The following is an 18,647-nucleotide window of genomic DNA, read 5'->3' as shown; positions in this document are numbered from 1 at the left end:
CCTCTCCCTGTCCCCTCTCTCTCTCTGTCCTCTCTCTCTCTGTCCTCTCTCTCTCTCTGTCCTCTCTCTCGCTCTCTCTCTCTCTCTCTGTCTTCTCTCTGTCCTCTCTCTTTCTCTCTCTCTCTCTCGTCTTCTCTGTCCGCTCTGTCATCTCTCTCTGTCCTCTCTCGCTCTCTCTCTCTGTCCTCTCTCTGTCTTATCTGTCTTCTCTGTCTTCTCTCTCTCTCTCTGTCCTCTCTCTCTCTCTGTCATCTGCCTCTCTCTCTCTCTCTGTCTTCTCTGTCCGCTCTGTCATCTCTCTCTGTCCTCTCTCGCTCTCTCTCTCTGTCCTCTCTCTGTCCGCTCTGTCCTCTCTCTGTCTTCTCTCTCTCTCTGTCCTCTCTCTCTCTCTGTCTTCTCTGTCCTTTCTCTCTCTCTCTCTGTCTTCTCTGTCCGCTCTGTCATCTCTCTCTGTCCTCTCTCGCTCTCTCTCTCTGTCCTCTCTCTGTCCGCTCTGTCCTCTCTCTGTCCTCTCTCTGTCAGCTCTTTCAATTCAATTCAGTTCAATTTGCTTTATTGACATAACAATGTACATATTGCCAAACGCTTATTTGGGATTTTTACCATTTAAAAAATAAATAAAATGAGAATCAAAATTGTCAACAGTAACAACAGCCTTTCCTCTACAGGGAGCCAGGTTTTCCTGTGTCTACCCTTCTCAATGGCAAGGCTGTGCTCACTGAGCCTGTACTTTGTCCAGGTTTTTCTAAGGTTTTGATCAGTAACCATGGTCAAATATTTAGCCACGGTGTACTGTCCATTTAGGGCCAGATAGCACTGCATTTTGCTTTGTGCTTGTGTTTCTCTCTCTCTCTCTCTCTCTCTCTCTCTCTCTCTCTCTCTCTCTCTCTGTCTCTCTGTCTCTCTGTCTCTCTCTCTCTCTCTCTCTCTCTCTCTCTCTCTCTCTCTTTCTCTCTCTCTCTTCGCTTTCTGTCTTCTCTCTCTCTCTCCTCGCTTTCTGTCTTCTCTCTCTCTCTCTCTCTCTCCTCGGTTTCTGTCTTCTCTCTCTCCCCTCATCTATACCCCCAGCCCTCTCTCTAAACAGGTAAGCAGCAGGCTTTGTATTGCTCCATAACCCTCCACGGTCCGAATGCCCTGGCTGTCACACTCGACCACACTCACACACACACACACACACACACACACACACACACACACACACACACACACACACACACACACACACACACACACACACACACACACACACACACACACACACACACACACACACACACACACACACACACACACACACACACACACACACACACACACACACACACACACACACACACACACACACACTGTGGTCTCGCTGCCGTGGTCATGCTTGGTCAGTAGAGAGGACAGCTGAGGAATGTTGAATTTGCGCCACCTGGGTTGATGAGAAAGTAGAGAGAGGGGGGGGGAGATGGAGATATGGAGAGAAAGAGGAGAGAGGGGGAGGGGAGATGGAGATATGGAGAGAAAGAGAGCGAGGGGGGTTGAGATGGAGAGAAAGAGGAGAGAGAGGGGGGAGATGAAGAGATGGAGAGAAAGAGGAGAGAGAGGGAGGGGAGATGGAGATATGGAGAGAATGAGGAGAGAGAGGGAGGGGAGATGGAGATGGAGATATGGAGAGAAAGAGGAGAGAGAGGGAGGAGAGATGGAGATATGGAGAGAAAGAGAGAGAGGGGGGTTGAGATGGAGAGAAAGAGGAGAGAGAGGGGGGAGATGAAGAGATGGAGAGAAAGAGGAGAGAGGGAGGGGAGATGGAGATATGGAGAGAAAGAGGAGAGAGAGAGGGATATGGAGATATGGAGAGAAAGAGGAGAGAGAGGGAGGGGAGATGGAGATATGGAGAGAAAGAGGAGAGAGAGAGGGATATGGAGATATGGAGAGAAAGAGGAGAGAGAGGGAGGGGAGATGGAGATATGGAGAGAAAGAGAGAGAGGGAGGGGAGATGGAGATATGGAGAGAAAGAGAGAGGGGGGGGTTGAGATGGAGAGAAAGAGGAGAGAGGGGGGAGATGAAGAGATGGAGAGAAAGAGGAGAGAGAGGGGGGAGATGAAGAGATGGAGAGAAAGAGGAGAGAGAGGGAGGGGAGATGGAGATATGGAGAGAAAGAGGAGAGAGAGGGAGGGGAGATGGAGATATGGAGAGAAAGAGAGAGAGGGGGGGTTGAGATGGAGAGAAAGAGGAGAGAGAGGGGGGGAGATGGAGATATGGAGAGAATGAGGAGAGAGAGGGAGGGGAGATGGAGATATGGAGAGAAAGAGGAGAGAGAGGGGGAGATGAAGAGATGGAGAGAAAGAGGAGAGAGAGGGGGAGATGAAGAGATGGAGAGAAAGAGGAGAGAGAGGGGGAGAGAGTAGACTGTTGTTAATGCGTTCAGTTTATTCCTTCCTTCTGTTCCCTCTCTTCCCTCTCTTACCTCTGTTCCCTCTGTTCCCTCTGTTCAAATCAAATGTATTTATAAAGCCCTTCTTACATCAGCTGATATCTCAAAGTGCTGTACAGAAACCCAGCCTAAAACCCCAAACAGCAAGCAATGCAGGTGTAGAAGCACGGTGGCTAGGAAAAACTCCCTAGAAAGGCCGAAACCTTGGAAGACACCTAGAGAGGAACCAGGCTATGAGTGGTGGCTAGGAAAAACTCCCTAGAAAGGCCAAAACCTAGGAAGAAACCTAGAGAGGAACCAGGCTATGAGGGGTGGCCAGTCCTCTTCTGGCTGTGCCGGGTGGATATTATAACAGAACATGGCCAAGATGTTCAAATGTTCATAAATGACCAGCATGGTCAAATAATAATAATCATAGTAGTTGTCGAGGGTGCAACAAGTCAGCAACGCAAAAGTGTGAGTTGGCTTTTTCATAGCCGATCTTTGAGAGTATCTCTACCGCTCCTGCTGTCTCTAGAGAGTTGAAAACAGCAGGTCTGGGACAGGTGACCTGGGACAGGTAGCACGTCCGGTGAACAGGTCAGGGTTCCAGCAGGTCTGGGACAGCAGGTCTGGGACAGGTAGCACGTCCGGTGAACAGGTCAGGGTTCCTGCAGGTCTGGGACAGCTAGCACGTCCGGTGAACAGGACAGGGTTCCATAGCCGCAGGCAGAACAGTTGGAACTGGAGCAGCAGCACGGCCAGGTGAACTGGGGACAGCAAGGAGTCATCAAGCCAGGTAGTCCTGAGGCATGGTCCTAGGGCTCAGGTCCTCCGAGAGAGAGAAAGAAAGAAAGAGAGAAAGAGAGAATTAGAGAGAGCATATTTAAATTCACACAGGACACCGGAAAAGACAAGAGAAATACTCCAGATGTGACAGACTGACCCTAGCCCCCCGACACATAAACTACTGCAGCATAAATACTGGAGGCTGAGACAGGAGGGGTCAGGAGACACTGTGGCCCCATCCGATGAAACCCCCGGACAGGGCCAAACAGGTAGTATATAACCCCACCCACTTTGCCAAAGCACAGCCCCCACACCACTGGAGGGATATCTCCAACCACCAACTTACCATCCTGAGACAAGGCCGAGTATAGCCCACAAAGATCTCCGCCACGGCACAACCCAAGGGGGGGGCGCCAACCCAGACAGGAAGACCACGTCAGTGACTCAACCCACTCAAGTGACGCACCCTTCCCAGGGACGGCATGGAAGAACACCAATAAGCCAGTGACTCAGCCCCTGTAATAGGGTTAGAGGCAGAGAATCCCAGTGGAGAGAGGGGAACCGGCCAGGCAGAGACAGCAAGGGCGGTTCGTCGCTCCAGTGCCTTTCCGTTCACCTTCACACTCCTGGGCCAGACTACACTCAATCATAGGACCCACTGAAGAGATGAGTCTTCAGTAAAGACTTAAAGGTTGAGGCCAAGTCTGCGTCTCTCACATGGGTAGACAGACTATTCCATAAAAATAGAGCTCTATAGGAGAAAGCCCTACCTCCAGCTGTTTGCTTAGAAATTCTAGGGACAATTAGGAGGCCTGCGTCTTGTGACCGTAGCGTACGTGTAGGTATGTACAGCAGGACCAAATCGGAAAGATAGGTAGGAGCAAGCCCATGTAATGCTTTGTAGGTTAGCAGTAAAACCTTGAAATCAGCCCTTGCGTTAACAGGAAGCCAGTGTAGGGAGGCTAGCACTGGAGTAATATGATCAAATGTTTTGGTTCTAGTCAGGATTCTAGTAGCCGTATTTAGCACTAACTGAAGTTTATTTAGTGCTTTATCTGGGTAGCCGGAAAGTAGAGCATTGCAGTAGTACAGTACTGTATCTGCTAGAGAACACAGTACTGTGGCTGTGCCAGCTACTAACATTGGCCTCTTCAGGGGGAAAGTAATCAGATTACTAGTTTGGGTAATCCAAAAGTTACGTTACTGATTACATTTTTTGACTTTGTCTCGGGCCTAACAACACCCATGCCAATATATCCGCCAAACATCTCGGACTACACTGACTGTGCTAGTGGCAGACTCCACTAAGCTGGCAGGCTTAGTTCCCTCTGTTCTGTTCCCTCTCTTCCCTCTGTTCCCACTCTTCCCTGTGTTCCCCTCTGTTCTCTCTGTTCCCTCTCTTCCCTCTCTTCCCTATCTTCCCCTCTCTTCACCTATCTTCCCCTCTCTTCACCTCTCTTCCCCTCTCTTACCTCTCTTCACCTCTCTCCCCTCTTTTCCCCTCTGTTCCCTCTGTCTGTCTGACAGCCCCCCTATCAGCTCTCTGTCATGGCCTGTTACACCCAAACACACATACAAATACCAAATGCCTCAGCACAGAAATGAGCTACTTCAGAAAGTCGTGCGTCTGCTACAGTTTGGTGTCAGTGAAGACAAAGCCACGTATGATGTTTCTGGGCTGGATGAAGTTAATAAAATATTCAGTATTCATTCCATTCTGTGAGGATTTTAAAAAAAACAGGACATAGGTCAAAAGCTAGGATACATGAGAGAAAGCATCTGTGGAGTAGTTGGAAGGGCACTAAACAAAGCCTATGTCCCAAATAGCACACTACATAGTGCACTAATTTAGACCAGAGCCCTACGGCACCTTATTCCCTATATAGTGCACTACTTTTGACTAAAGAGCTGCGCTCTGGTCTAAAATAGTGCACTATATAGGGAATAGGGTTCCTTGTGGGCCTCTCACAGGGTTTACTCCATAGAGGCCTTCTTCCTGATTACACTGAACATGGTCTGTAGTCTTCTTCCTGATTACACTGAACATGGTCTGTAGTCTTCCTGATTACACTGAACATGGTCTGTAGTCTTCTTCCTGATTACACTGAACATGGTCTGTAGTCTTCCTGATTACACTGAACATGGTCTGTAGTCTTCCTGATTACACTGAACATGGTCTGTAGTCTTCTTCCTGATTACACTGAACATGGTCTGTAGTCTTCTTCCTGATTACACTGAACATGGTCTGTAGTCTTCTTCCTGATTACACTGAACATGGTCTGTAGTCTTCTTCCTGATTACACTGAACATGGTCTGTAGTCTTCTTCCTGATTACACTGAACATGGTCTGTAGTCTTCTTCCTGATTACACTGAACATGGTCTGTAGTCTTCTTCCTGATTACACTGAACATGGTCTGTAGTCTTCTTCCTGATTACACTGAACATGGTCTGTAGTCTTCTTCCTGATTACACTGAACATGGTCTGTAGTCTTCTTCCTGATTACACTGAACATGGTCTGTAGTCTTCTTCCTGATTACACTGAACATGGTCTGTAGTCTTCTTCCTGATTACACTGAACATGGTCTGTAGTCTTCTTCCTGATTACACTGAACATGGTCTGTAGTCTTCTTCCTGATTACACTGAACATGGTCTGTAGTCTTCTTCCTGATAACACTGAACATGGTCTGTAGTCTTCTTCCTGATAACACTGAACATGGTCTGTAGACTTCTTCCTGATTACACTGAACATGGTCTGTAGTCTTCTTCCTGATTACACTGAACATGGTCTGTAGTCTTCTTCCTGATTACACTGAACATGGTCTGTAGTCTTCTTCCTGATTACACTGAACATGGTCTGTAGTCTTCTTCCTGATTACACTGAACATGGTCTGTAGTCTTCTTCCTGATTACACTGAACATGGTCTGTAGACTTCTTCCTGATTACACTGAACATATTTTATCCATATACTTACATACATAGGTAGAGGTGGTGTGTGTATGCAGCTGTGTGTGTGTGTATGTATGCAGGTGTGTGTGTGTGTGTGTGTGTATGCAGGTGTTTGTGTGTAGCTGTGTGTGTATGCAGGTGTGTCTGTGTATGCAGGTGTGTGTGTGTATGCAGCTGTGTGTGTATGTATGCAGGTGTGTGTGTATGTATGCAGGTGTGTGTGGGGATAACCATTATTATAGCATAATAGGTCTAGCCACTAGCCACTAGCCACTAGCCTCTAGCCTCTAGCCTATAGCCACTAGCAACTAGCCACTAGTCACTAGCCTCTAGCCACTAGCCACTAGCCACTAGCCTCTAGCCACCAGCCTCTAGCCACTAGCCTCTAGCCTCTAGCCACTAGCCACTAGCCTCTAGCCACTACCCTCTAGCCACTAGCCACTAGCCTCTAGCCACTAGCCACTAGCCACTAGCCTCTAGCCACTAGCAACTAGCCTCTAGTCACTAGCCTCTATCCACTAGCAACTAGCCTCTATCCTCTAGCCACTAGCCACTAGCCTCTATCCTCTAGCCACTAGCCACTAGCCTCTAGTCACTAGCCTCTACCCACTAGCCACTAGCCTCTAGCCACTAGCCACTAGTCTCTAGCAACTAGCCTCTAGTCACTAGACTCTATCCTCTAGGCACTAGCCACTAGCCTCTAGCCACTAGCCACTAGCCACTAGCCTCTAGCCACTAGCCACTAGCCACTAGCCTCTAGCCACTAGCCACTAGCCACTAGCCTCTAGCCACTAGCCACTAGCCTCTAGCCACTAGCCACTAGCCTCTATAAGGTGGACCATTTGCAGCCTAGAACGGAGACAACGGAGACAATACTAAAATCAAAAGGAAGTTGTCTGTCCTATATCTGAGAGATAAAAGAAAGATCGAAAACTCAATCTCCCTCCCCTTCTCTCCTCACCCCCTCCTCTCCCCCTCCTTCCCCCCTTCCTCCCCCCCTCCTCCTCAACTCTCCCTCCCGCACTCCCCCTCTTCTCCTTCTCTCCTCTCCCCCTCCTCTCCCACTCCTCTCCCCCTCCTCCCCCCCTCCTCAACTCTCCCTCCCGCACTCCCCAATCTTCTCCTTCCCTCCCTCTCTCCTTACCCCCTCCCCCCCTCCTCAACTCTCCCTCCCTCCCGCACTCCCCCTCTTCTCCTTCCCTCCCTCTCTCCTTCCCTCCCTCTCTCCTTACCCCATCCTCTCCCCCTCCTTCCCATCTCCTCAACTCTCCGTCCCGCACTCCCCCTCTTCTCCTTCCCTCCTTCTCTCCTTCCCTCCTTCTCTCCTTCCCTCCTCTCTCTCCAGATCCCAACGCCATGGGGCAGCGCGGACCAGACCATGCTCTGATTGGTGGAGTGGTGGCGGTGGTGGTCTTCGTTACCTTGTGTCTAATCATCTTTTTGGGCCGCTACCTGGCCAGGCATAAAGGTAAAACATGTGACAGTACCTGTAACACACAACACCTGTAAAACACATAGAGATAAAACACCTGACTACAGATCTCCTGTTAGAAACACACCTGACTACAGGTCTCCTGACAGTAACACACCTGACTACAGGTCTCCTGATAGTAACACACCTGACTACAGGTCTCCTGACAGTAACACACCTGACTACAGGTCTCCTGATAGTAACACACCTGACTACAGGTCTCCTGACAGTAACACACCTGACTACAGGTCTCCTGATAGTTGGACACCTGACTACAGGTCTCCTGATAGTAACACACCTGACTACAGGTCTCCTGATAGTAACACACCTGACTACAGGTCTCCTGATAGTAAAACACCTGACTACAGGTCTCCTGATAGAAACACACCTGACTACAGGTCTCCTGATAGTTTGACACCTGACTACAGGTCTCCTGATAGAAACACACCTGACTACAGGTCTCCTGATAGTAACACACCTGACTACAGGTCTCCTGATAGTAACACACCTGACTACAGGTCTCCTGATAGTAACACACCTGACTACAGGTCTCCTGATAGAAACACACCTGACTACAGGTCTCCTGATAGAAACACACCTGACTACAGGTCTCCTGATAGAAACACACCTGACTACAGGTCTCCTGATAGAAACACACCTGACTACAGGTCTCCTGATAGAAACACACCTGACTACAGGTCTCCTGATAGAAACACACCTGACTACAGGTCTCCTGATAGAAACACACCTGACTACAGGTCTCCTGTTAGTAACACACCTGACTACAGGTCTCCTGTTAGTAACACACCTGACTACAGGTCTCCTGATAGTAACACACCTGACTACAGGTCTCCTGATAGTAACACACCTGACTACAGGTCTCCTGATAGAAACACACCTGACTACAGGTCTCCTGATAGAAACACACCTGACTACAGGTCTCCTGATAGAAACACACCTGACTACAGGTCTCCTGATAGAAACACACCTGACTACAGGTCTCCTGATAGAAACACACCTGACTACAGGTCTCCTGATAGAAACACACCTGACTACAGGTCTCCTGATAGTAACACACCTGACTACAGGTCTCCTGATAGAAACACACCTGACTACAGGTCTCCTGATAGTAACACACCTGACTACAGGTCTCCTGATAGTAACACACCTGACTACAGGTCTCCTGATAGAAACACACCTGACTACAGGTCTCCTGATAGAAACACACCTGACTACAGGTCTCCTGATAGAAACACACCTGACTACAGGTCTCCTGATAGAAACACACCTGACTACAGGTCTCCTGATAGAAACACACCTGACTACAGGTCTCCTGATAGAAACACACCTGACTACAGGTCTCCTGATAGAAACACACCTGACTACAGGTCTCCTGATAGAAACACACCTGACTACAGGTCTCCTGATAGTAACACACCTGACTACAGGTCTCCTGATAGTAACACACCTGACTACAGGTCTCCTGATAGAAACACACCTGACTACAGGTCTCCTGATAGAAACACACCTGACTACAGGTCTCCTGATAGTAACACACCTGACTACAGGTCTCCTGATAGTAACACACCTGACTACAGGTCTCCTGATAGTAACACACCTGACTACAGGTCTCCTGATAGAAACACACCTGACTACAGGTCTCCTGATAGAAACACACTTGACTACAGGTCTCCTGATAGTAACACACCTGACTACAGGTCTCCTGATAGTAACACACCTGACTACAGGTCTCCTGATAGAAACACACCTGACTACAGGTCTCCTGATAGAAACACACCTGACTACAGGTCTCCTGATAGAAACACACCTGACTACAGGTCTCCTGATAGAAACACACCTGACTACAGGTCTCCTGATAGAAACACACCTGACTACAGGTCTCCTGATAGTAACACACCTGACTACAGGTCTCCTGATAGAAACACACCTGACTACAGGTCTCCTGATAGAAACACACCTGACTACAGGTCTCCTGATAGAAACACACCTGACTACAGGTCTCCTGATAGTAACACACCTGACTACAGGTCTCCTGATAGAAACACACCTGACTACAGGTCTCCTGATAGTAACACACCTGACTACAGGTCTCCTGATAGAAACACACCTGACTACAGGTCTCCTGATAGAAACACACCTGACTACAGGTCTCCTGATAGAAACACACCTGACTACAGGTCTCCTGATAGAAACACACCTGACTACAGGTCTCCTGATAGAAACACACCTGACTACAGGTCTCCTGATAGTAACACACCTGACTACAGGTCTCCTGATAGAAACACACCTGACTACAGGTCTCCTGATAGAAACACACCTGACTACAGGTCTCCTGATAGTAACACACCTGACTACAGGTCTCCTGATAGAAACACACCTGACTACAGGTCTCCTGATAGTAACACACCTGACTACAGGTCTCCTGATAGAAACACACCTGACTACAGGTCTCCTGATAGAAACACACCTGACTACAGGTCTCCTGATAGTAACACACCTGACTACAGGTCTCCTGATAGTAACACACCTGACTACAGGTCTCCTGATAGAAACACACCTGACTACAGGTCTCCTGATAGAAACACACCTGACTACAGGTCTCCTGATAGTAACACACCTGACTACAGGTCTCCTGATAGTAACACACCTGACTACAGGTCTCCTGATAGTAACACACCTGACTACAGGTCTCCTGATAGTAACACACCTGACTACAGGTCTCCTGATAGAAACACACCTGACTACAGGTCTCCTGATAGAAACACACCTGACTACAGGTCTCCTGATAGTAACACACCTGACTACAGGTCTCCTGATAGAAACACACCTGACTACAGGTCTCCTGATAGTAACACACCTGACTACAGGTCTCCTGATAGTAACACACCTGACTACAGGTCTCCTGATAGAAACACACCTGACTACAGGTCTCCTGATAGAAACACACCTGACTACAGGTCTCCTGATAGAAACACACCTGACTACAGGTCTCCTGATAGAAACACACCTGACTACAGGTCTCCTGATAGAAACACACCTGACTACAGGTCTCCTGATAGTAACACACCTGACTACAGGTCTCCTGATAGAAACACACCTGACTACAGGTCTCCTGATAGAAACACACCTGACTACAGGTCTCCTGATAGTAACACACCTGACTACAGGTCTCCTGATAGTAACACACCTGACTACAGGTCTCCTGATAGAAACACACCTGACTACAGGTCTCCTGATAGTAACACACCTGACTACAGGTCTCCTGATAGAAACACACCTGACTACAGGTCTCCTGATAGTAACACACCTGACTACAGGTCTCCTGATAGAAACACACCTGACTACAGGTCTCCTGATAGTAACACACCTGACTACAGGTCTCCTGATAGTAACACACCTGACTACAGGTCTCCTGATAGTAACACACCTGACTACAGGTCTCCTGATAGAAACACACCTGACTACAGGTCTCCTGATAGTAACACACCTGACTACAGGTCTCCTGATAGTAACACACCTGACTACAGGTCTCCTGTTAGTAACACACCTGACTACAGGTCTCCTGATAGAAACACACCTGACTACAGGTCTCCTGATAGAAACACACCTGACTACAGGTCTCCTGATAGAAACACACCTGACTACAGGTCTCCTGATAGTAACACACCTGACTACAGGTCTCCTGATAGAAACACACCTGACTACAGGTCTCCTGATAGAAACACACCTGACTACAGGTCTCCTGATAGTAACACACCTGACTACAGGTTTCCCGACAGTAACACACCTGACTACAGGTCTCCTGATAGAAACACACCTGACTACAGATCTCCTGATAGAAACACACCTGACTACAGGTCTCCTGATAGTAACACACCTGACTACAGGTACCCTGATAGTAACACACCTGACTACAGGTCTCCTGATAGTAACACACCTGACTACAGGTCTCCTGATAGAAACACACCTGACTACAGGTCTCCTGATAGAAACACACCTGACTACAGGTCTCCTGATAGTAACACACCTGACTACAGGTCTCCTGATAGTAACACACCTGACTACAGGTCTCCTGATAGAAACACACCTGACTACAGGTCTCCTGATAGAAACACACCTGACTACAGGTCTCCTGATAGTAACACACCTGACTACAGGTCTCCTGATAGAAACACACCTGACTACAGGTCTCCTGATAGAAACACACCTGACTACAGGTCTCCTGATAGTAACACACCTGACTACAGGTCTCCTGATAGAAACACACCTGACTACAGGTCTCCTGATAGTAACACACCTGACTACAGGTCTCCTGATAGAAACACACCTGACTACAGGTCTCCTGATAGTAACACACCTGACTACAGGTCTCCTGATAGTAACACACCTGACTACAGGTCTCCTGATAGAAACACACCTGACTACAGGTCTCCTGATAGAAACACACCTGACTACAGGTCTCCTGATAGTAACACACCTGACTACAGGTCTCCTGATAGAAACACACCTGACTACAGGTCTCCTGATAGAAACACACCTGACTACAGGTCTCCTGATAGAAACACACCTGACTACAGGTCTCCTGATAGTAACACACCTGACTACAGGTCTCCTGATAGTAACACACCTGACTACAGGTCTCCTGATAGTAACACACCTGACTACAGGTCTCCTGATAGAAACACACCTGACTACAGGTCTCCTGATAGTAACACACCTGACTACAGGTCTCCTGATAGTAACACACCTGACTACAGGTCTCCTGATAGAAACACACCTGACTACAGGTCTCCTGATAGTAACACACCTGACTACAGGTCTCCTGATAGAAACACACCTGACTACAGGTCTCCTGATAGAAACACACCTGACTACAGGTCTCCTGATAGTAACACACCTGACTACAGGTCCGATGCCCCTGACTACGGTCCCGATAGAAACACACCTGACTACAGGTCTCCTGATAGTAACACACCTGACTACAGGTCTCCGATAGAACACACCTGACTACAGGTCTCCTGATAGAAACACACCTGACTACAGGTCTCCTGATAGTAACACACCTGACTACAGGTCTCCTGATAGAAACACACCTGACTACAGGTTCCTGATAGTAACACACCTGACTACAGGTCCCTGATAGTAACACACCTGACTACAGGTCTCCTGATAGTAACACACCTGACTACAGGTCTCCTGATAGTAACACACCTGACTACAGGTCTCCTGATAGAACACACCTGACTACAGGTCTCCTGATAGTAACACACCTGACTACAGGTCTCCTGATAGTAACACACCTGACTACAGGTCTCCTGATAGAAACACACCTGACTACAGGTCTCCTGATAGAAACACACCTGACTACAGGTCTCCTGATAGAAACACACCTGACTACAGGTCTCCTGATAGAAACACACCTGACTACAGGTCTCCTGATAGAAACACACCTGACTACAGGTCTCCTGATAGAAACACACCTGACTACAGGTCTCCTGATAGAAACACACCTGACTACAGGTCTCCTGATAGAAACACACCTGACTACAGGTCTCCTGATAGAAACACACCTGACTACAGGTCTCCTGATAGAAACACACCTGACTACAGGTCTCCTGATAGAAACACACCTGACTACAGGTCTCCTGATAGAAACACACCTGACTACAGGTCTCCTGATAGAAACACACCTGACTACAGGTCTCCTGATAGTAACACACCTGACTACAGGTCTCCTGATAGAAACACACCTGACTACAGGTCTCCTGATAGAAACACACCTGACTACAGGTCTCCTGATAGTAACACACCTGACTACAGGTCTCCTGATAGAAACACACCTGACTACAGGTCTCCTGATAGAAACACACCTGACTACAGGTCTCCTGATAGTAACACACCTGACTACAGGTCTCCTGATAGTAACACACCTGACTACAGGTCTCCTGATAGTAACACACCTGACTACAGGTCTCCTGATAGAAACACACCTGACTACAGGTCTCCTGATAGAAACACACCTGACTACAGGTCTCCTGATAGAAACACACCTGACTACAGGTCTCCTGATAGTAACACACCTGACTACAGGTCTCCTGATAGAAACACACCTGACTACAGGTCTCCTGATAGAAACACACCTGACTACAGGTCTCCTGATAGAAACACACCTGACTACAGGTCTCCTGATAGAAACACACCTGACTACAGGTCTCCTGATAGAAACACACCTGACTACAGGTCTCCTGATAGAAACACACCTGACTACAGGTCTCCTGATAGAAACACACCTGACTACAGGTCTCCTGATAGAAACACACCTGACTACAGGTCTCCTGATAGTAACACACCTGACTACAGGTCTCCTGATAGAAACACACCTGACTACAGGTCTCCTGATAGAAACACACCTGACTACAGGTCTCCTGATAGTAACACACCTGACTACAGGTCTCCTGATAGTAACACACCTGACTACAGGTCTCCTGATAGTAACACACCTGACTACAGGTCTCCTGATAGAAACACACCTGACTACAGGTCTCCTGATAGTAACACACCTGACTACAGGTCTCCTGATAGTAACACACCTGACTACAGGTCTCCTGATAGTAACACACCTGACTACAGGTCTCCTGATAGAAACACACCTGACTACAGGTCTCCTGATAGAAACACACCTGACTACAGGTCTCCTGATAGAAACACACCTGACTACAGGTCTCCTGATAGAAACACACCTGACTACAGGTCTCCTGATAGAAACACACCTGACTACAGGTCTCCTGATAGAAACACACCTGACTACAGGTCTCCTGATAGAAACACACCTGACTACAGGTCTCCTGATAGAAACACACCTGACTACAGGTCTCCTGATAGTAACACACCTGACTACAGGTCTCCTGATAGAAACACACCTGACTACAGGTCTCCTGATAGTAACACACCTGACTACAGGTCTCCTGATAGTAACACACCTGACTACAGGTCTCCTGATAGTAACACACCTGACTACAGGTCTCCTGATAGAAACACACCTGACTACAGGTCTCCTGATAGAAACACACCTGACTACAGGTCTCCTGATAGTAACACACCTGACTACAGGTCTCCTGATAGTAACACACCTGACTACAGGTCTCCTGATAGAAACACACCTGACTACAGGTCTCCTGATAGAAACACACCTGACTACAGGTCTCCTGATAGTAACACACCTGACTACAGGTCTCCTGATAGTAACACACCTGACTACAGGTCTCCTGATAGAAACACACCTGACTACAGGTCTCCTGATAGAAACACACCTGACTACAGGTCTCCTGATAGAAACACACCTGACTACAGGTCTCCTGATAGTAACACACCTGACTACAGGTCTCCTGATAGAAACACACCTGACTACAGGTCTCCTGATAGAAACACACCTGACTACAGGTCTCCTGATAGAAACACACCTGACTACAGGTCTCCTGATAGAAACACACCTGACTACAGGTCTCCTGATAGAAACACACCTGACTACAGGTCTCCTGATAGTAACACACCTGACTACAGGTCTCCTGATAGAAACACACCTGACTACAGGTCTCCTGATAGTAACACACCTGACTACAGGTCTCCTGATAGTAACACACCTGACTACAGGTCTCCTGATAGTAACACACCTGACTACAGGTCTCCTGATAGTAACACACCTGACTACAGGTCTCCTGATAGAAACACACCTGACTACAGGTCTCCTGATAGAAACACACCTGACTACAGGTCTCCTGATAGTAACACACCTGACTACAGGTCTCCTGATAGAAACACACCTGACTACAGGTCTCCTGATAGAAACACACCTGACTACAGGTCTCCTGATAGTAACACACCTGACTACAGGTCTCCTGATAGTAACACACCTGACTACAGGTCTCCTGATAGTAACACACCTGACTACAGGTCTCCTGATAGAAACACACCTGACTACAGGTCTCCTGATAGTAACACACCTGACTACAGGTCTCCTGATAGAAACACACCTGACTACAGGTCTCCTGATAGAAACACACCTGACTACAGGTCTCCTGATAGAAACACACCTGACTACAGGTCTCCTGATAGAAACACACCTGACTACAGGTCTCCTGATAGAAACACACCTGACTACAGGTCTCCTGATAGAAACACACCTGACTACAGGTCTCCTGATAGAAACACACCTGACTACAGGTCTCCTGATAGAAACACACCTGACTACAGGTCTCCTGATAGAAACACACCTGACTACAGGTCTCCTGATAGTAACACACCTGACTACAGGTCTCCTGATAGAAACACACCTGACTACAGGTCTCCTGATAGAAACACACCTGACTACAGGTCTCCTGATAGAAACACACCTGACTACAGGTCTCCTGATAGAAACACACCTGACTACAGGTCTCCTGATAGAAACACACCTGACTACAGGTCTCCTGATAGAAACACACCTGACTACAGGTCTCCTGATAGAAACACACCTGACTACAGGTCTCCTGATAGTAACACACCTGACTACAGGTCTCCTGATAGTAACACACCTGACTACAGGTCTCCTGATAGAAACACACCTGACTACAGGTCTCCTGATAGAAACACACCTGACTACAGGTCTCCTGATAGAAACACACCTGACTACAGGTCTCCTGATAGTAACACACCTGACTACAGGTCTCCTGATAGAAACACACCTGACTACAGGTCTCCTGATAGAAACACACCTGACTACAGGTCTCCTGATAGTAACACACCTGACTACAGGTCTCCTGATAGAAACACACCTGACTACAGGTCTCCTGATAGAAACACACCTGACTACAGGTCTCCTGATAGTAACACACCTGACTACAGGTCTCCTGATAGAAACACACCTGACTACAGGTCTCCTGATAGAAACACACCTGACTACAGGTCTCCTGATAGTAACACACCTGACTACAGGTCTCCCGATAGAAACACACCTGACTACAGGTCTCCTGATAGAAACACACCTGACTACAGGTCTCCTGATAGAAACACACCTGACTACAGGTCTCCTGATAGAAACACACCTGACTACAGGTCTCCTGATAGAAACACACCTGACTACAGGTCTCCTGATAGTAACACACCTGACTACAGGTCTCCTGATAGAAACACACATGACTACAGGTCTCCTGATACTAACACACCTGACTACAGGTCTCCTGATAGAAACACACCTGACTACAGGTCTCCTGATAGAAACACACCTGACTACAGGTCTCCTGATAGTAACACAGCTGACTACAGGTCTCCTGATAGAAACACACCTGACTACAGGTCTCCTGATAGAAACACACCTGACTACAGGTCTCCTTATAGTAACACACCTGACTACAGGTCTCCTGATAGTAACACACCTGACTACAGGTCTCCTGATAGAAACACACCTGACTACAGGTCTCCTGATAGAAACACACCTGACTACAGGTATCCTGATAGTAACACACCTGACTACAGGTCTCCTGATAGTAACACACCTGACTACAGGTCTCCTGATAGAAACACACCTGACTACTGGTCTCCTGTTAGTAACACACCTGACTACAGGTACCCTTATAGTAACACACCTGACTACAGGTCTCCTGATAGAAACACACCTGACTACAGGTCTCCTGATAGAAAAACACCTGACTACAGGTCTCCTGATAGAAACACACCTGACTACAGGTCTCCTAATAGAAACAAACCTGACTACAGGTCTCCTGATAGTAACACACCTGACTACAGGTACCCTGATAGTAACACACCTGACTACAGGTCTCCTGATAGAAACACACCTGACTACAGGTCTCCTGATAGAAACACACCTGACTACAGGTCTCCTGATAGTAACACACCTGACTACAGGTCTCTTGATAGAAACACACCTGACTACAGGTCTCCTGATAGAAACACACCTGACTACAGATCTCCTGATAGAAACACACCTGACTACAGGTCTCCTGATAGTAACACACCTGACTACAGGTACCCTGTTAGAAACACACCTGACTACAGGTCTCCTGATAGAAACACACATGACTACAGGTCTCCTGATACTAACACACCTGACTACAGGTCTCCTGATAGAAACACACCTGACTACAGGTCTCCTGATAGAAACACACCTGACTACAGGTCTCCTGATAGTAACACAGCTGACTACAGGTCTCCTGATAGAAACACACCTGACTACAGGTCTCCTTATAGAAACACACCTGACTACAGGTCTCCTGATTGTAACACACCTGACTACAGGTCTCCCGATAGTAACACACCTGACTACAGGTCTCCTGATAGAAACACACCTGACTACAGGTCTCCTGATAGAAACACACCTGACTACAGGTCTCCTGATAGTAACACACCTGACTACAGGTCTCCTGATAGAAACACACATGACTACAGGTCTCCTGATACTAACACACCTGACTACAGGTCTCCTGATAGAAACACATCTGACTACAGGTCTCCTGATAGAAACACACCTGACTACAGGTCTCCTGATAGTAACACAGCTGACTACAGGTCTCCTGATAGAAACACACCTGACTACAGGTCTCCTGATAGAAACACACCTGACTACAGGTCTCCTTATAGTAACACACCTGACTACAGGTCTCCTGATAGTAACACACCTGACTACAGGTCTCCTGATAGAAACACACCTGACTACAGGTCTCCCGATAGAAACACACCTGACTACAGGTCTCCTGATAGAAACACACCTGACTACAGGTATCCTGATAGTAACACACCTGACTACAGGTCTCCTGATAGTAACACACCTGACTACAGGTCTCCTGATAGTAACACACCTGACTACTGGTCTCCTGTTAGTAACACACCTGACTACAGGTACCCTTATAGTAACACACCTGACTACAGGTCTCCTGATAGAAACACACCTGACTACAGGTCTCCTGATAGAAAAACACCTGACTACAGGTATCCTGATAGAAACACACCTGACTACAGGTCTC

At 47.7% G+C, this 18,647-nt stretch overlaps 1 protein-coding gene across 1 annotated transcript in view; it reads left to right on the top strand.

Moving 5' to 3' along the window:
• Positions 1–18,647, top strand: part of LOC106604040 (cell adhesion molecule 2) — a 654,407-nt gene that overhangs the window by 596,504 nt on the left and 39,256 nt on the right. Inside the window, exon 8 of the mRNA XM_082974832.1 lies at positions 7,486–7,608. Within this exon, the coding sequence (XP_082830958.1) occupies positions 7,486–7,608 (123 nt within the window). The remainder of the gene's footprint in view (positions 1–7,485; positions 7,609–18,647) is intronic.

This window comes from Salmo salar, chromosome 04 (assembly GCF_965601325.2).
Source record: "Salmo salar chromosome 04, fSalSal1, whole genome shotgun sequence".
NCBI classification, from domain to species: domain Eukaryota; kingdom Metazoa; phylum Chordata; class Actinopteri; order Salmoniformes; family Salmonidae; genus Salmo; species Salmo salar.
The sequence above is the reverse complement of the archived record's forward strand: the minus strand, read 5'-3'. Positions and strand labels throughout refer to the sequence as shown.